The sequence below is a fragment of the Tribolium castaneum genome, chromosome 7, assembly GCF_031307605.1.
Source record: "Tribolium castaneum strain GA2 chromosome 7, icTriCast1.1, whole genome shotgun sequence".
In the NCBI taxonomy this organism is placed as follows: Eukaryota; Metazoa; Arthropoda; class Insecta; order Coleoptera; family Tenebrionidae; genus Tribolium; species Tribolium castaneum.
The window spans coordinates 3,899,475-3,920,112 of NC_087400.1; the positions used below are offsets into that span (position 1 = coordinate 3,899,475).

Genomic DNA, 20,638 nt, shown 5'->3' on the forward strand with positions numbered 1-20,638 from the left:
CTCAAATGACCTATAACCGGATCCTTAGACCGAATTTGTCAATTTGGGGCTAAACAAAGTTCTGGTCTTGCTTAAAATTGTGAATAAAATCCAATTTTTCTATTAACAGTGTTATTGCTTCTAGTTTGTTTCCATGCAGTATGTCCTTTCTAATAAAAGTGCCCACTTAAACTAAATTTATTTGGATCGCCGATCGCCCTATTAATAATATCACCACTATTATTATCTTCAAATTTTTTGTCTCGTTGCATTTCCACTAATAGAGTTAGTGTCGGTTTTTACGAGTGCATTTGCGTGGCATTGTTCCAAAATTGAAATTTCTTGCGCTGACAATTTTAATTCATTAGTTCGAATGCATGTGGCAACATCATACTTTGCGATATCATCAATCGTATAAAACGGTTTGATTATCGTCCACTTAAATCTCCATTAGATGGTGGTGTAATTCAAACTTTTCACGCCCCTCGAGACATTTACCTGTGATTTACGACAGACACCCTTTTCACGTTGTATTTTCGTAATTTATTAATAATTTTATCGCTTCGCACAGACGAGGGACAATAATAGAGCTGTTAACACGAACAATTCGCGCGACGCAGGTGTGAAGAGTTAATTAGTAGACCGTCAACCGACTTGTCAAAATGTTTTGAGTGAGGCGATCAACGAACTTTGATGCGATATTTGCTCATAATTCGGTTTTCTGTGTTATCTCATCAATATAATTTTTTTCATTCGGGAATTTGCTAAAATTCTGGATTCCGAAGCGAACAAAGCTCTAGTTTGTCTAAAAATCATCATACAATTCTATTTTTTCGGTCAAATTATGTATTGCTTCAAGTTTTGTGTTTTTGCGTATTATGGTGCATCAGTTTTTGCATGTTTTTTGTGGGTTTTTGGTGAAACAAAGCTCTAGATTGCCTAAAAATCGCTTCTAGAGCTTATTTCTTCTGTTGGGTGTTGTCTTGCATCTACACAATTTTCCGCTCAAAAAACCTATAACCTGGATATAAGATGAGTTATATTTAGGCTAGTTTGTTTTGAGTTTTTGGTGAAACAAAGCTGGGGATTGCCTTCTAATCCAGTGTTGGGCTTATTTCGTCTATTGGTAGTAGTAAGGGGTAACGACCTTGAAAAATGCGTGTATAGAGCCTGTAATCAATCATTGCGGCTTAGTTCGATCGCGTGTCGCAATTAGCCGAGGCGGCCACTCGTAATTTACAAGAAAATCAAAATCGAGGTTCGGTTTGGAGTAATCCCAAGTGTGGCAGCTACCTATTCGAGCACGTAACGCGAGACCGGCGGTCAACCGAGTGTGAAGCAGGGCCTGGCAGGACGTGATAGCGGGAATTACCGTCCGGAACAGAACGCTGGACGCACTCGGATTAGGTGGAGGTAAACGCAAAGATAAGAATTCGCGTTGAGATAGGTAATGAAGAAAGCAGTCGAGCGAAGCCAACCACCGATAGTTTTAACGACAAAGTTATGTCAGGTTAAATGGATTATTCCCGGGGATTGGGCAGGTTTACGGCATCCAAGATCAAGCATCTTCAGATTTGGGATTAAAGTGGACGTTGATCGTTTAAGTTTAAGCTGGGTGGAAGTTTACGGTGCGGAATCGGGATTAGACCATTCGGCCTCACCTTAAATGAGAGACGAGGAAATATTTTTGTTTTGATTTGTGGCGCCGGACGAGTGCTCCATTTTTCAAAAGGACGCGAGAGACTACAGGTTAAGTGCACATCTTTTCTCATGAAAGGCAGTTGATGTTCCTTTCGTAAACAATCACTCATTCTGGAATAAATGTAAGGCGGAAAATAGAACGCGATAGGAGGGAGAGGGGCGACAAACGAGATGCTTTTTACGCGTTCCGGTGCTAAGTAAATTACTATTGTGAACAGACACCTTCTAGTTATAAACATATTTCCGAGAAAAATTGATTAAATCAAGAGGGTTCCTTGCAATAATTCTTTTATTGCTCACATTTTATTGTTAATAAGCTCCAGTCTTACTAACAAGCTTCTACTCAACTTATTTTTTCGGCTAAAAGTCCCATGCCGTCTGGATCAAGTTTTGACAATATGTCTATAGCTCTTTAGAACCCGGTTTTAATTAAGTTATTTGTAATTTTAAACACAATAAAGCTCAGATCTGCCTCAGAATCATGCAACAAACTTCTTTTTTCTGCTAATCATTTCATCACTTTTGTTTTACCAATCGTCATATTTTTAATATTGTACAAAATACGATTCCACGAGAGAAATTGTAGATTCCTGAACGAATGAAGCTCTAGTTTAACTAAAAATCATCACATAATTCTATTTTTTCAGTCAGATTATGTATTTCGTCAAGTTTTATGTTTTTGAGTATTGTAGAGCGTCAGTTTTTGTAAATTTTTAGCCTGCACATAGAACATAGTTTTGTTAACGTCTATTCAATTTGCCTCAAAATCATTTAAAAAACTTATTTTCTGTAATAATCATCACATTACTTCAGTTTCACCAAACGTCATATTTTTAATATTGTACAGAATGCCATTCCTTCACAAAAATTGTGGGTTCCTGAACGAAAAAAGCTGAGATTTGGGTAGAAATCATCAGATAATTATAAATTTTCTGTCGGAATTGTTATTGCTTCTATTAAGCTTTGAGGAGGTAGGTCCTTGGGCCAATAAAATGCGATTTTTGGTTGATTTTTTCTGGTTTAATTTTTTATTTTGATGTTGCGCAGTTAAAAGTTGTCTAGCGCTTAGTTATAAACACGTTAGTGAGTCTCGTGGTGTTATTGTTCGTTCGGGACAATGTGCAGCCACGTAGCCTCTCGTATATCTATTGATTGGGGTACAGGGCAGATTGCAATCACTTCTAAATTGGATTGAAGCATTCGTAACGGGAAGGGAGCGTCGAACAAGGTACCCGGTGACTGGCAGATGGCAGACGAGGGTTACTTGAGGTGGGATACAATGCATATGCATCCAGACAAAGAGCGGCGTTTAATTCCGCTCCTGCACTCCTCGTGCCAGATGTGACCAATTCCATTTAGTTGGCCGCGACGGCCAATGTACTCAGGTGTCGGGATTAAATCACGCGAAAAGGGCCACCCTAGGTAAGGCTTGCGGTGGCGGCGTCGGAATTACCTCATTTATTGAGGCTGCTGTGACCGTGCTGACACCTCTCCTTTGCACCTGCTGCACGCGATTATTGAGTTTGAAGACAGGGACGGTTTCAAAGGGCGAGGAAATGTCCAAGGGGTGGGTTAAGGGGACGAGGGAAGGAGAGTACGGTTCTGGAATCGGGCGGGGAAAGTGTCAGGTCGGCATGTTGCCATCTTGAAGGAAGCACTGTTCAGCGGTCACCGTGATAGCCAGTCATGTGCGACGACATACAAACTTCACTTTAACACCAGATAGGAGATTAGTTTACAAGACTTGGGACGGCTCTTGAACGCCGAATTTACTACACATGATTATTGGCAAGGTCTGCGGGAACCAGTCGTAAATTTTACAACGGATGGCGCTCACTTAACGAGATTTTGACTTGACTCAAAACAGAAAACGTGAAGCAATAGGTAATTTGACAGAAAAAACACAACTATTTTATGATTTTTAGTCAAACTAGAGCTTTTTTCGTTCAGGAACTCACAATTTTTACTTAGGAATCGCATTTTGTACAATATTGAAAATATGACGTTTGGTGAAGCAGAAGTAATGAAATGATTAGCAAAAAAAATAGGTTTTTTGAATGATTTTGAGGCAGATTGGAGCTTTATTTGGTTTAAAATTGAATACAAATTAAGTAAAAATGGATTTAAAGAACCACAGGTCTATTGCCGAAATGCAAAACAGACGGCATTAGGGTTCTAACAGAAAAAATAAGTAACTTAGGTGCTTATAAGTCAGACTGGAACTTTGTTGTACCTATGATTTAGTTTTTAAGAATTCATTAAGTCTGTTTGTGTGGTTTGCCCCTGTATAAGCCAAGGTGCTTTGGTAACAACATCTTATCACTCTCTCTCGGAAATTAGGTTAAACTGACCATCAACATTTCTAATGAATAAGCTGGTGATAAGAGCATCACTTATCAATTGCCTCTCTCTCCTGTTTGACTAATGAAACGGTTTAGTATTATTTGTGGACTTGACCTGTGCTGGTGACCTTTTTTATTCGTGTGTGTGTGCGATGCGATACAAACAGTCCAACATTCGTCGAATATTGTTAGGTAAAGAAGACAAATTAAAAAAAAATTATAGGAACAGAGTACGTCTCGAGGGTATATCGAGATTCTCGGATACAAATTAAACTAATCAAGTGGTCGTAACTGGGCAATGTCCGTGGTTATATCAGGTTCAGCACTAATTAAGGGCCCTGTTCATTATAACCGGGGCGGTAATTTATTGAATAATAACCCAGAAATCACCTACATAAATCTCCATTAGTCTCTAGTGTTTCAATATGACGACGTATAAAAACTCCCGGCGCCGAGAAAATACCTATTAGATAAAATTAATTATTGGCGAGCAGATATCGTCCGACGTTGATTAAATTTTATGGAATGACGGCTAAATTGTATTCCTATCGTGTCAAATTGCGGTGAAAAAAGAATTTGTCAAGTGATCCCAGATGGCCACGTTTCACTCCGTATCGCGGAATCGAGCAGGCCGTGGTACTTTCAAGTACCAAATTTGGTAACTCTGGACCAATCTACACCAAAAAAAAAATGCAATTTGAGGCAGCATATAATTTTATGTGCAAAATTAGAGCCCATTTTCCGGTATTTTAAATTTTTGTTTTTGTCAAAAAATGTTTCAGCTGATATTGTGGGCGGGGCTAATTTTAGTGGCCATTTCTACGATTCTTGTACAAAATGACATAATAAAAGTGCCATTTTAGTCAACACAAAAATTTATTTTTGGAGTCTAGGGCGATTTTCCAGTTTTTTTTCAAGATTAGATCAAAACTAGAGACAATCAACAAATATTTTTTAAACAAGTTGGTGGGGCTGGTTTTAATTAACAAATTTATAAATTCTGGATCAAATTACTTAAGAAATGTACAATACAAGTGATTAAAAAAATTCACTGCTCGATTTGAGCTGATTTGCCAGTGTTTTCAGTTTTTCTCACATAGCTAACACTTCCATTTGCTGATATCTTGCGAACTAGTGGGCGGAGCTGATTTTAACTAGCATTTTCGTAAAATTTGGTTCAATTTACATAAGAAAAGTGCCATTTAGACGAACAAATCAAAATATTTTTGTCGTTCTGGCTGACTTTCCAGGTTTCTCTAAATTTTACTTAAGGGGTTGCCAAATCAGCAGATATTTTGAAATCGAGTGAGCGCAGCTAGTTTTCGGCGCCCAATTTGAAAATTTCGGATCAATTAGCATATGAAAAGTGCAGTTTGAGACGTTGGAAAAATTTGTGTCTCGAGTTGGATCCAATTTCCAGCAGTTTTACCTTTTGTCCTAGTGCATAATTGTAATTTTCCGCCAAGAATACTAATTGTAGTTGTTATTTTTGCGCTTTTTGTGCAAATTTGCACAAGAGGGGTGCTCTTTGAGTCTCGATAAAATGTTCGTTTTGAAAGGTTACCTTATTACGTAATTAGCATTTTCGAAAGCTTCCATAAAGTGGAGTCGGTTGACTTCCGTTTCCGCAAAGCGGCTTCGTTTAAGCAATTAAATTATTCATTTAATCAAATAAGGAGCGCCTTTATGTGGCGTGTGCTTCGGCTCTGGATGTCGGTTTCACCCGCACGAATTTGGATTTATAGCGGACTATTAAGCAATTGTAATAAACATTGCAAATAATGAGAGTTTTATTAGAGCGTAAATATAATAAAAGAGAGGGAAAGAAGCCTGAACGGCGAGGGGTTGCTATATAAGAATATATTTTATTTCATTTTTTTTAATAAAAATTACATTAAACTCCGGCTCAGAGAACGATATGAATATCTAAATTCAGTTTACATTGTTGATTCAAATTTTTCAACTACAGGCAATTTTAAATCTTAGATTTCCTTTTCTCGAGTCAAAAATAACTCCCAATTTTTTAAACAATAACATTCCAATCGAGCTATTCAAGTAAGGAAAAGTACCATTTTAGACAATTAATAAATTTATCACAGAAGTTGGGGTCAACTTTCGTTTTTGAGCAAAGCATCAACATATTCATATGCTGATATCTCCCAATCTAGTGGGCGTAGACTATTTTAGGTCACAGATTCTGAATCCTTGGGACAAATCACATAAGAAGAGTACCATTTTAAGTCGCAGAAAAATTTATTATAAAATCTGCCTTTGAATTTCCATCATTCTTCGTTTTTGCCTCAAACATCACTACATATAACTGCCAATATCTCCTAATCTAATGGGCGTACACAATTTTAAGTTACAGATTCGGAATTTACAGATCGCATTACATAAGTAAAGTACCATCTTATAGAGCAGAAAAATTTATTGTAAAAGTTGACGAGGAATTTCCATCATTTTTCATTTTTGCCTCAATAATCACTACATATAAGTGCCAATATCTCCTAATATAGTAGGCGTACGCAATTTTAAGTTACAGATTCGGAATCCACGGATCAAATTACATAAGAAAAGTACCATTTTCTGGAGCAGATAAATTTATTGTAAAAACTGACGTGGAATTTCCATCATTTTTCGTTTTTGCTCACTGAATAACTGCCTATATGTTCCAATATTTTCAAATTTAGAAGAAATAGCCAGATTTAGGTGACAGATTTGGCGTTTACTTGTCGAAATACATAATAAAATTACAATTTAAAGTAAGAAAAAACGTAGTTATAGAAGTTGAGGCAAATTAAAATTGAAAAATCTTGTTTGGTGGTGTCATAATTTTTCTTGTTGAAATTTCGACTTGGGGTAAAGAGTTTTATTTGGGTCTTTTCCTGCGAGAGGCACACTTTGTGGCCTCGCAGTAAATGAAGTAATCTGTTTAGCGATCGTTCCACAAGGTAACCTCTGACCCAAAGTCCCTTATGTCATCAAAGACTCGCGACACGAGTAGTAAGTTCCCTCCTTTGCCCTCCTACCTGAACGTCGTCTTCAAATTGGCAAGAAAACGCAATTAAACGTATGAAAAATTCCGTAAACATAACACGACTGAAATTTATAAGCGCTCGAAACTATTAATAATAGGCCAGAAACCCGCGTTACGTGTAAATTAGACTCTTAATTAACTATAAAGTTTAAGAAACCGAAAGATAAATGATCCGGTGTTAAAATATTACGAGACCCCCGCGGTTTAATACCGCTTTCTGAACGCGAGATGTTAACCATACGAAAATAACTCGCTCGTAATTCCGCGAATGTTGTGTGTTAGACCACCTTTGTTGGGGGAATTTTTCTGTCACGCTTAAGGTAATTCGAAACGTACACTTACTACTTACGTTCGGATATTAGAGAATGATGAATTGTGGCATTTTGGAGGCGAGCCAAAAATGCTATTTGCAAATTTTCTCGGTACGTTACTATTTTTGTGTTCGATCGAGACAGGCTCGGGACACGGAAACATATTAAACTTGATGTTTTTTCCGACTTGAACGATGTTTAATTGTGGGATGCTTGACAAAAGATCGTTTGTAGGAGGTTTAACGACTGACGAAACGTGGGATTCGGACGTCGACACTTTTCAACTGATGAATGCCATTTTTTACTACTTCATAACTCACGTGTCAAAATAGTTTACTCAATTACAAACGCATTTCATTAAAAACTAAATTTAAACCACTTTCGGTTTCGAGAACTCATTGAAAAGTTTTCAAAATTATGATAGAAAATCGGATCAAGTTTCTTAATTTTGCCTTAGATGACACTTTTTTATGAAAACTGATCTAATTTAATCTAGAGATAGCGAATCTATAAACCACAATCGGCTCCGTATTCTACATTCAAAATTAGGGACACGTATAAATAGGTGTTGATTGGGTAAAGTTGAAAAATTCTGGAAAACTTCAGCTGTTACAATAAATTTTTCTGTTACCTAAATCGGTACTTTCCTCATGTAGCTTTATCTGAGGATTCCGAATATGCAACTTAAAATTGTCTACGATTACTAGATCAGGTGATATGGGCACATGTTGTACAGCTTGTACAATAATTTTTTTTCCAACTTAAAAGGACACTTTTCTTATGTAATTTGATCTGAGGATTCCGAATTTGTAACCTATATTAACCTACGACTTGCAGATTTGAACTTATTGGCACTTATATATAGTGAAGTTAGTCGCAAAAACGAAAAATGCTGGAAATTCCACGTCAACTTTTATAATAAATGTTTCTACTACTTAAGATGGTACTTTTCTTATGTAATTTGATCTGAGGATTCCAAATTTGTAACTTAAAATTGCATACGCCCACTTGATTAGGAGATATGGGCACTTATATGTAGTGATGACTGTCGTAAAATCGAAAAATGTTGAAAATTTCACGTCAGAGTTTACAATAAATTTATCAACTGCGTAAAATAGTACTTTTATTATGTGATTTGATCTGGGAATTTCGAATCTGTGATTTAAAATTATATCCGCTCACTAAATCAGAAGAAATCGACACATGTATATAGTGATTATTTACGCTAAAACGGAAAATACTGGAAATTTCACTTTAAATTTTAAAATAAATTTTTCTATGATTCAAAATGGGAATTTTCTTATGTAGTTTGATCTGAGGATTTCAAATCTGTGACTTAAAATTGTCTACGCCTACTAGATCGGGAGATATCAGCACGTGTATGAAAAATTTTTTTTATAAGAAAGTTGAATGATTTTTCTATTTTTGAAGACAATCGATGAAGTATATTTTTAAAAATGTGTGGAATTTTTCGTGATTTTTTGTGTCGTGTCAATTTATTTTCGTTTGGCTTCCATTTGGGAAATCATCTCGTGTCGGCGTTCCATTGGCCGCCCATTTAGTGTCAGGTGTTGAGTTCCACCTGCCTCTAAGACAGGTATAAATGGAGTCACTCACCGAAAGCAGCTCCCTAATAGATTCTCTCCATCTTGTCACGTTCACTCGACCCATCCCAAATTTCTCACTATACGTCTCAATTTCGTGATGTTTTTTTCTCGCATCTGTCACTCTTAACAATACGACAAATCGCGACTGTTTTAACTTTGGGATTAAGAGTTTTTGATACGCCAAATGTGTTATAAATCGTCGAATGTTTCCAAGTTGTACCGTAATTCTTCCCTTTTTGCCAGAACTTGTCTCGGAGTGATAAAACTTGGAGTAAATAGACGAACGTAATTTCCTTCCAATTTGTTAATGATTGCGATAAATATATGTCCGGTCCTATCGGCAAAATGCGATTTAAGTGCCGTTGTCTTGCCGGACAAACGGAAAGAGATAGGTGAAAATTGCCAGAGGAGACAAACAAACTTTTAAGTGAGAGCTAATTCAATTCACGTTTTTTTCTTCACGGTTGTAAATTTTTACTCGTCATAAAATCGTTTTTTTGAACATTAAAACGTCCAGTAAAATTGATTTAGACATTTGTAACTAGCTCCGCCCACCGGTTTTAGACATGCTCATGCTTTTTTGAAACAACTTAGTCAAGCTTCAAGAAATACACTTTGTTCACGCTAAATAACTAGAATAGAATTTTTGTTCGCACATTTTGAATTAGTCGCTTAAAGTTGACCCAAAACCACTAGGTTTTGAATCATCCACAATATAAATAAAAGATTTGGAAACTTGAAATGCGTAAAATATGTTTGAAAATCGGTTCAAACTCAGTGAATATTTTTTATTATTATTTTAAATCGCACGTTTTCTATGTAATTCGATCAGGAGATGCCGAATTTGTGACTTAAAGTTGGCTCCGCTCACTAGATTTTAAGATATCGCCACATTTTTGAAATGGTTACTTAGGCAAAAACGAAAAATGCTAGAAATTCCACTACAGCTTTTATAATAATTTTTTTCAAAATGTAAAATGGTACTTTTTTATGTAATTTGATCTGCGGATTCCGAATCTGTGACTTGAAGTTGTCTCCGCCCACCAGATGGAAAGATACCGCCACATATATGTCGTGGTGCCTTAGGCAAAAACGAAAAATACTGGAAACTCTACTTCAGCTTTTAGAATAATTTTTTATATTAATGAAAATGGTACTTTTCTCATGTAATTTGATCTGGGGATTCCAAATTTGTGACTTAAAATTGTCTCTACCCACTAGATTGAAAGATGTCGTCACATATATGTCGAGGTGCCTCAGGCAAAAACGAAAAATGCTGGAAATTGCTCTTCAACTTCTACAATAAATTTTTCTATCGCATGAAGTGGTACTTTTCTTATGTAGTTTTATCTGTGGATTTCGAATATGTGACTTATAGTAGTTTCCGCATATTAGATTAGAAGATATTACTAGATAAATGTAGTGATTATTTAGATAAAAACGAAAAATGCTGAAAATTCCACTACAATTCTTATAATAAATCTTTCAGGTACTTATAATGGTACTTTTCTTATGTAATTTGATCTGGGGATTCCGAATCTGTGACTTAGAATTATCTCCGCCGACTAGATTGAAAGATATCGCCACACATATGTCGTGGTGTCTTAGACAAAAACTAAAAATGCTGGATATTCCTCTTCAACTTCTACAATAAATTTTTCTATCACGCAAAATGGTACTTTTCTTATGTAGTTTTATCTGTAGATTCCGAATCTGTGACTTAAACTTGTCTCCGGCCACTAGATTGAAAGATATCATTGTATATATCCAATAATTATTTAGGCAAGACGAAAAATGCTGGAAATTCCAGTACAATTCTTCTACTAAATTTTTTCGGTACTTAAAATGGTACTTTTCTTATGTAATTTCACCCGAGAATTCTGAATCTGTGAGCCAAAATTGGCTCTACTGTCCAGATTCGAAAATATAGATACATTTAAGCATGTATAGTCCAAGGATTAGTGAATATAGCCTCTCAAAATTGGTTAATATAGAGTTGAAGTCATCGGGAAGCCCATCGTCGATCGTAAATCGTTCCGAGGTTATATATTTTTTCTTTGCAACGTTTTATTTATTTTTCGGCGCGCATAACTCGTCTCTAATGACGTTTACAATTTGTAGGTTAATAGCGAAATCATAAAATTTATTTTATTATCCAGCGCAGTGATATTTTTATTATGGTCATACGGTATGCATCCATATATTTTCTCTGGTCGAGTTACCTACGCAACAGGACGCATCAATTTCCACATGTTTTTCATAAATATCATCGATGTGTTCCTGTGAGGTATTTGTGGAGCGGAAATTGAAAAATTTTCTTCTAAATTTAACTGTTGGTTCTCTTTGTTTCAGGTGAGTAACGCGCGGCCATCACCTGGTTTGGGCGAGTATTTTCGGAGGTAAATAAAACTTGAAAGGTGTATATTTACGAGTACAAAAATACCACCAACTCTTTGTGTAGGTATTTTAAAACGCGCTCGTCTGGCTTTAAGGTGTCGTACAATGCCAGGTAGATGTCGTGCCAGCTCCGAACCTGTCGTCGATTTGTCACTTTTTATAATTTCGCTAGAGACTTGGAAATTCCGATTTACCTTTTCGATTAGAAGAGGGAGTCGAGTCAATCTCCGCTCGCTGGCTGCTACATTTATGACGGCATAAAATTAATGCAAATCTCAAGATACACCTTGTTTGTCGTCTGCGAGGAATAAGTTATAAAATTGCTGCGAAACGCTCTGGCGTTTACCTTCCAAGTCAAACAACGAGCAGCCGATCTTCGAAATATGCAAAGTGTGAACCACTTAAGGGTTAATATAACAAGGAGCGCCACTTTTAATCGGATTTTCATGTCGGATAATTAAAATACATCAGCAGCGAGGTCTACACGAAGACGCGGAATCTTTCTAATTGCTAATTATAACTCTGTGTATTTTATAAATTGAGATTCTAATCGGACAATCATGATAATGAATTAATCGCCGAATTCGAAGCCGCAAAATGAACCACTTTTAATTACTTCCAGTTTTAAACTTTTTCAAAGGACCAAACCACAATTTACACACAAACAATTAATAATTTTTTGAGCCCCCGTTGAGCCGTTTCATCTCTTTAACCTTTAATTAAAGGTACTTAAGAAAAGTCGGTAATGACCATGGATTTGTAATTCAACACAAATTGAATTTATTGAGTAATTACGTTGCTCTATGGTGATTAAAATCAAGGTTTTAGTCTTAAGAGACGAGATTGGTTATAAGCCCTCAAAAAACTGAATTTTTTTTGGGTTATATATCGAAAATTAAATCTTTCCTAAACGTCATGATAGTTTATGGACTGTTTCTAAAAACTTAGACAAAGTTTTTTGAGCAACTTTAGTGCTTACATCAAAAGTTTTTATATTTCCAGGACCTTAACTACAAGAGAAGCTCAAATTATTTTGGATATTGTGGCTGTACAGCCCTCAAAATTTCCCAAAACTTACGAAAATCATGACAAAAAGTAAGATCAGTTGTAGAGGATTTGTAGAAAGATGCTCTCAAAATTGCTCAATTCTTTAGCCCCCAAAAATGATAATTTAAGGGCTACGATTTTGAAAATATGCCACTAACTTTGGAAAAAGTTTCTAAAAATGACTCATACCGGTGAGAAAGCTATTTTAAAACTGTAGTGATCTATAGCCCTCAACGTGTAGCCCTTTAGAGTTTTATGACATTTCAAAAAATCGTAAAAAATGTTACAAAGTTGTAACTGCTCGTGTTTGTTGAAAATAGAATTTTGAGGGCTATGATAAAGTAAAGGGTTTTGAGGGCTACTACTACAAAGAAAAACTTATAACTGAGTTTGAAACGTTGAATTTGTAGTCTGAACCTATCTAGACGTCAGAATTTTTTTTTAATTTTTTGATTCTAAGCCCGTGATAATGCTAATTTAAGGGCTATGAGTTTTAAAAGTAGTTTTGGATGACTCTTTACACTTACAATCAGGGAAGAAGTAATTTGAGGACCGTACAAGTAAATTTATGAGATTTATGGGTATATTTTGGAAACCTGGGGCCCTCAAAAATAATTTCAAAGGGTTATTGTCAATTTGAGGGCTAAATAAGTTTCGTTTCGCTCAATAAACGCTAATAAATTTGTGCTAATTGTAAAAAATGGTTAATATTTGGCCAATTTCGATGTCAAATGAGTTAATCAGTGCGCCTATTATCGTTGGCAGTGTTTCAAGCGTGTCCTTTTCAAAAATTTCCACCCGATATCTTTTTCTTGCTTTCATCGTCGCTGTGCTGGCACTCGAACAACAGATCGAATCCTGTTGATTAATGTTTTCTTGTATTTTTTTAAAAAAGTGTCTTGTTAAATTTATTTGCGTGTCTGTGCGAGCGAAACAAATTGTACGAATCGAAGCCACCTTTTATTACACACATAGTCGGAATTCAGGAGGGAACGAAATGTATTTTTCCACCTGTTCTCTCCCTACTTTTATTGGATCGCTTCGAAATCGGTTTCTTAATTATCGAACTCGGTCATTGTTTTAAATCGGTGGAGGCGAACTCGTGAGGTGGAAGTCGTAAATGGATTATTTTGATACCTAAGAAGCTCGTAAATGGTTTTATTGTCTCGATGAGAGTCAATTTTCATTAAGTCAGAGATGAATTCGTTTTTCCGGTCGGCTTTCGACATAGACAGGTTGGACAAACTAGGTTTAATATTTCGCAGACGGTGATTAAGACTCGAGAGCTGCTGTGATGGATAGAGTTGGCAGACCTGAAGGATATGACGTAGGCTAAGTTTCCGGCAAATCATCATCATTTATCTCTACCTGAAATAACACCATCACACCAAGAAATCGATGTGCTGTTGGTGTTTGCAACAAGAGAAAAAGATTAAACCCTTTATTGTGCATCAGAAACGACGCCAGGTCTGAATTTTATCAACGAACTTATTTGAAATTCAATTTATTTTATGACAACACGATGGTTTCGTTGTAACGTCGACTTGTTCACTTGTTATTTTTCATCTGCTGTCTTTCCCGCTTGAATTTATTCTGTTTAGACCGCGTGACGTGTTATCGACGAAAATTATCGAACGATAAAAGCCAAATTTCAAATGTCGCCTCGAGATCACGACACAAGATTTTATCAATTAGCCAAGTTGATTTTTTCCACAAACTGAAATCATAACTAAATGTTCCATTTTTAAGCTTTTCCAACATTAGTTTGAGATAAATAAACAAATATTTGAGGGCTACGGTAGCCCTTATATATATTTTAGAAGGCACAGTGTGAGAAATCGATCTTTTAGAAATGATTTGTGTCTTTGTGTCCATTTTTTGGAGCGTTATAAAAAGTATACAACCACACTATAGACAAATTGGAGGGCTACTGTCGTAAAAGATTCTTTAAAAACTGATTTTACGAACGATTAATGTTATTTTTGAGGGTTTCAACTCCAAAAATGCAATTTGACTATTTTCTGAAACCATTCTCTACTCTGATTATTTGTATTACTTGTGGAATTTAAGGGCTATGATTGAGTTATTATTTCTTTGTGGTTTTGATGTTTAAAGGGTTTAACAAAGCCCTCAATTTTTCCAAATGGGTAATTAAGCCCTCAAAGTGGTAGCTAGAAGCCTCTTACTTTCAAAATAAGGGCAAATTCGGTGGTTTTTCTAAAACTGAAGACCTCAAAACGCCTCTAAAACGGTAATTTTTAAGGGCTTTGATGGTAAATGTGACAATCTTCAAAAACAAATGTTTAGGGGCTTTCATAGCCCTGGATTATCTTTTTCTTGTTTAATTGCGTCTGAAATAATTGAAAAGTAAACTCTGAAGGACAACTAAGCTACACAATTTTTTGTATATTAAACAATTTCTCCTTTTTTAACCCTCAAACCATACTAGGGGCTCAAACTTAACAGACATAGCCCCAGGTGAACTGTTTAAGGGCTAACTCTGAGATAGTTTGAGACAGTTTTATCAGTTTCTGAATGAATTAACTTTTCAGGAATGTCTACTAGCTTAGCAGCTTTATATAAAAGTAGATAAAAGTTCTTGAACTATTATTTTTGAGGGCTAGTGCCCAGAATTTTTAAATTTTTTTGCCATACGTCAAGTTTTAAAATATTACGTGTAAGCCTTGTATTTTCAATGATTTTCGAAATTTGTATGAAATTTTAAACCATTCATTAGTTGAAAGCAAAATTTTCTGCAAATCTTTGAACTTTTTAGTCCTTAAAAATAATTTTTTTGTAATTATTAAGGGTTTTGGGACTGAAAAAGTTATAAATTCGTTAAGCATTTGTTAAATAGTTGATGAAATGGGGATAATTTTTATTTTTGTTGTGATTTTGGCGTTGTCGAGTCGTTTGGTGCGTCTTAGGGTCCTGAAAACGGCAAAGATTAGAGTAAATCGTCTAATCCTTGGCATTTGCGGGTGCGGGATTTATCCTTGGTAATATATTTTCGGTTGGTTGTCCCAATGCGTTTCGCGAATCTCTCTAGCATCTTGAAAATTAAACAAAATCAGAATATTTATAAAGCCGGAGTGAAGTAAAGCTCCCCGAGCACTAATTGGAATAATCCAGTTCCAATTAATTCTGCGGGAAGTCGGGCGCCACCTTCTCCAAGATTAACCGATGCCCTTGTCTTCATCTCTTTTAAGGTAATGCGAATTCGTGTTTTAATTAAGTAATAACGTCGGATCAGACGATACCACTTGTTGTAACAGTTGCTCTTTGCAAGTTCATTACTTTGGTATTGCATATGCATTAAGCTTGCATTCATTCGGTATTGATCTCAAAACCCTTCTCCTCTAGGTCGTAAAATAATCAAAATCTAAGAGTGGTCAAAGAGTGAGGAGTTTTTCACATGACTGAAACAGGCCAAACAAAAACTAGAATGAATTATTCATAACGGAACTTCCGGTGCCAGACTCTTTCCACTCTAATCTTTTGCAAATACACGAAACTATTTTTTCCCGTGTTATCTTTCTTCTCTACGAGAATAATAAATGGCGATGCTTTCATCTAATATTGAAATTTCAATTATTCAATACGGTGATACCTAGATATTGGAAGCGATACGTGAATCCGAAATCGGGACCATTTCATTAAATCTGATGCGAATAAAATATACATTGCCAGAGATGAAAATTACAACACCTTCCGGAAATTGCCATTCCTGATGGATCTCACATGCTAAACAGGAATTGTATTATTCCTTCTGTGGCCCCGAAAATGCAAAGTTTTATTTTTAGACGCGTTAGACTCGTATTTTCTATATTCGACTTCTAAAAACCCTAATTAGCAAGACCATCGAGTTTTTTTACCCAAAACAACAAATAATTTTGCTAAAATCGGCCATTTTTATATATTTTTAAGATTGTTTTATTCAATATTTAGAATTTGTTTGAAAAATAGACACCAAAATACATAAAGTCTGCTTATGTAAGGGCACATATGCAAGTTTTTTCATTTGGACGGATGTCCACTAAAAAAAACAATATTTTATTTAAAGATGCATTAGAGTTGTGTTTGTTATGTTTGCATTTTACAGGTGATAACGACAAGGACCAGCCTCTTTTTTGACCCAAAACTCAAATATTACTGTTTGTCTATAGTAATAATGGTAAAAAGAGTCATTTTTGAAATTGTATTTTTAGACGCTTTAGATTAGTTTTTGCTAAATTCTTATTCTACAGTTCTTAATTAACAAGACAAGCTACTTATTATCACAAAACCACAAGGTATATTGCACCGGAATCGATATATCAAGAAACTCAAATTTTAATTCGAGACGCTTTAGACTTGTTTTTGTTATATTTGCATTCTGGGGGTCATAATTAATAGGACTGGGCCCTTTTTGCCCCCAAAACTCCAAAATGACTTTTCGGATGGTAATAATATTGATGCTATAAATTGGCCGGTTTTTGGAATTTTCGTCTAATGCTTTCGGGGGTTTTCCGAGGGGTGCAAATCGCTTATGTTTGTGCAAAAATGCGATGTAAAAGTCGTGCGTCGCCCTTTGCTTATAAATCACGCGTTCTAATCGATATAAATAGTGTCCGTTCTCTCTCTAAGTCTGCGTTGTAATTAAATGTGATCCAACTAAACGTAATCTAGACATCGTCTGTACCTTTCCCCGTTCGCACCGCAGGGATTTCGAACAATAGTCGGATTGTTTTGGTGGTGGGCGAGCTGAAAGCTGAACGCTAAAAACAACCTGGTCAAGAGATGGGAGAGAGTCCGACAATAACTATGCCAATCAAATCCTTTACGCTTCGTCTAGCTTGCACAGCGATTTGTTGTTTCATATGAAATTAATAGACAGCTCTGTGTCCATTTAATTGTTTTCGCAAGACGATTTCAATACGTGTTTTACGACGACAGATTGATCAAACACCTGGGACACCCGTCGCATTTTCAACCTGAACACATATGGGAAAAGATTGATGTTCTTTCGGCTGGAAATGGCGTACAAAAGGTCTGCGAGAAATCTTTTATTCCATTTCACTCGCGAAAAAGCCAAGCGTGTGACTATTAATTAAATATGCAAATCGAAAATTGCGTTTTTTCACGAGCTGCTAGTTTGATTTGTATTTATGTTGATTGAAAAATTTCGCATTTGTTTAATTGAATGAATCAGTTGCGCGTTTTATTTCAAAGCTTTGTTTTTATTGAACGACGTCCTCTTTATATACCTGAAAACCTGGCTGCATGCACAAGAAACAGAAACGTTACATAAAAGGAGCATAAAACGCGGATGTTCCCCCGTAAAACCAACTTTAAACTCGGCAATAAACATGACAACCAATTAAGATGTAGATTGGAGCAACTACGGTATTTACATGATGTAGGTGTGTACCGGCGTTGTTTGTTCTGTATCCGTGTGTTTGGAATAAACTCTGAAAAGGCAACGGAAATGCCTCCGACTTTATGTTAATTTATTCTCTTCATTTTCGTGTTTTGTCGGGAAGAGTTTGCAACGCACACACTACGAGACCTCTTTCGACTTACAACTTTCTATTTGACGGTCTTTAGCGACTCACTAATTCATTCGCACCAACACAACCAAACGAGAAAGTACAACAACAACAAACACTACTCAAATTTCCCTATCTATAAACATAGCCCTCAAAAAAGGACTAAAGATTCGCAAATTAAAAAAAAAATAACTCAAAAAAACGAGTTCAGAGCAAAAAAGTCATAAACTTGATCTCTAAAACCCATAGCCCTCAAACAAACAGACAATGCATTTTTGAGGGCTAAACTTAAACTTAACTAACTAGTTGGAGTTTATTTTAACAGTTTCTGAATTAAATAAAAGTTTTGAGGGCTTCATAGAATATTTAATTGTTTAAAGCCCTTTCAAATTTAGTTAGTTTCTCTCACAAATGCAAAGATAAAACTGTAGCCCTCAAATAATTGTACTCGAATTTAGCTTGTGAGAGGTTCAAGTGATTAAAACACAAAGCCCTCAAAAAGTCAAAGACGAAATTCTGTAATTTTTAATTTGAGGGCTTCAAATTCATTGTTTAGGGCTTGGATGGTCGTTTAAGATATGGGCTGGTTTTGGTAACAACGTGGGAGCTTTAAAAAAATCGGGAAAGTTTCACGTTTTAAGATTTTTTAAAACAATAGCCCTTAAACTGGGATACTATGGTCATTGAGAACTTTAAAGGGCTTCTTAATGTTTGATTCTCCAAACTTCGCTACTTTTTCAAATATTTCACCGTACTGCAATGATTTTAATGTTTTGCCATAAAACATTAGCCCTCAAAATATAGTTTAAGGTTTAGATCATGTATCGAATTTAAGGGCTATTATTACAACGACAAAGATAGTTAATTATTTTAAATTCTGTGAAGGCTTGTATAACTTTCAGAAGACGCTGATTCTATCCTGCAATGAGTTCTGTATGATGTTTTTAGCCCTTAAAATTATAAATGATAAGGGCTATGACTTTTTGTGTAATTTGAAAACTTATTAGAAGTATTTAAATCTTTTAATATACAAATTAATACAAGATTTGGAAAGTATAGCCCTTAAAATATTGTTTTCGTGAGACTTTTTAATCAAGAAATGCAATTTTGGTGCTTTTTGTTGACTAAGTTGGTCTGTGAGGCAATCTTTGGTCTGAATATTTGTCTGTGAGTGCACACGTCACCGGAAATCCGTGCATTACGGTGTCATCTTGTGGAGCAAAGTTCAGTTTGGTCCGAGAACAAGCGTTGAACTCGATGCAAATACAATCTCTAAAAATCTCTAGTATTATAGAGTGGTAATCCGTTCTCTCGTATCTCGTTCATCCACTTTACAGATGTACCTCTCTCGTAAGCAAACATTTTCATGATAATATTTGCCGCAAGTGACATAAGTCTAATTTGAAACGAGTCAGTTTATGCAGACTTACAAGGCGAGGATCAAGTCGCAGCAATTCCATATGTGGCAGGATTAGGGGAAGGTTTCTCGTCATTGTCATATAGGTAACAGACTTGGAGGATTTGGAACTTGCTTCGGAGAGAGAGACGGATTTAATTATTATGGTTATCTTTATAAAACAAGGTAGAAGAGAGGCGGTTGCCGGCTGTTGAGCCTGTCTCAATGATGTATAATCTTCCTGCGGAATTATTCGCGCACCTCTCTTAAAACCGCCTTTGTTTTCCAGATTTCGACTACAATTGTTTACATTACACGACTTAATTTCGTATTTAAATTTCGGCAATTTATCCTCACGTAGTGATAAATTCCACAAGAAGCAAGTACATTCGATGAATTGGCCAAAGGTTAATGTAGATGTTGCCAACTAGTCCACGCATCACAATGATGAATACTTTGCCACTTCCGTAATGCTCTTCCACTTGTTTACACGTCAATACGGAAAGAAATATTCGCAAATAAAATTTAAAAGGAAACTCATCCGAATTCGCTACATTGCGCCACGAAAAAACTCGCATCGAATTCAATTCAAACTTGCACAGGTGAAAGTTTTGGCACAGAATACAAACATTTTACAAGCGCTTTTTGCGATCCAAACATCTTACAGAACTTATTCTTATTTGACCACGTTTTGAGGGCTTGCGTAATTCGCGAAAAAATGTTTAAACTTCACACGTTCGCGATTTCAAAGCCTTCAAGTAAATCTATAGTTTGTGGGTTAAAAAAGTGTTATACTGTTCCACTATGTTCTCAAAATTGAGAGTACATTACAGTTCTGTGACTTTAAACTACAGTTTGAGGGCTAAAACAATATAGAAAGTTTTCTTGAGCATTCAAAATCAGCGTTTGTTATTGGAATTTTTTTCCACTGATTCTGGGTATAAAGCCCTTAAACAATACTGTAATATTTGAGAGTTTTATTAACCCTCAATATTCTAGTTTAAGGGCTTCTGTTTCAAAACTTGCCACTTTCTTGACTTTTGATGGACAAAAGAAAAATCAAAGTCTTCAAGAATTAAAATGAATATCTGCAGTTTTAAATATAGTCTGAGGGTTAAAAAAGTGGTGAATTGTTTGAGGGCTAAAAATATAATAATGTTGTTTTGAGAATTACTTTATTGATGGTGAGTACGAAGCCTTTAAACAACACTAAGCTTTTTCGAGTTTTATGAAGCCCTCAATATTCTAGTTTAAGGGCATTAAGCCCTTAAGACTTAAAATAAAAATCTGCAG

General features: G+C 35.7%; 1 protein-coding gene across 5 annotated transcripts in view; it reads left to right on the forward strand.

Annotated features, from left to right (window-relative positions):
• The window catches only part of LOC100141776 (zinc finger protein 1), a 193,074-nt gene that overhangs the window by 56,071 nt on the left and 116,365 nt on the right, over positions 1 to 20,638 (forward strand). Inside the window, exon 1 of one of the 5 annotated variants that reach the window (XM_008200526.3) lies at positions 4,088 to 4,214. The exons of the other annotated variants lie outside the window; for them this stretch is intronic. Coding sequence (XP_008198748.1) covers positions 4,175 to 4,214 — 40 coding nt within the window. The 5' untranslated portion in view covers positions 4,088 to 4,174. Of the gene's footprint in view, positions 1 to 4,087; positions 4,215 to 20,638 lie in introns of those variants that run through there. 5 annotated transcript variants of the gene reach the window in all.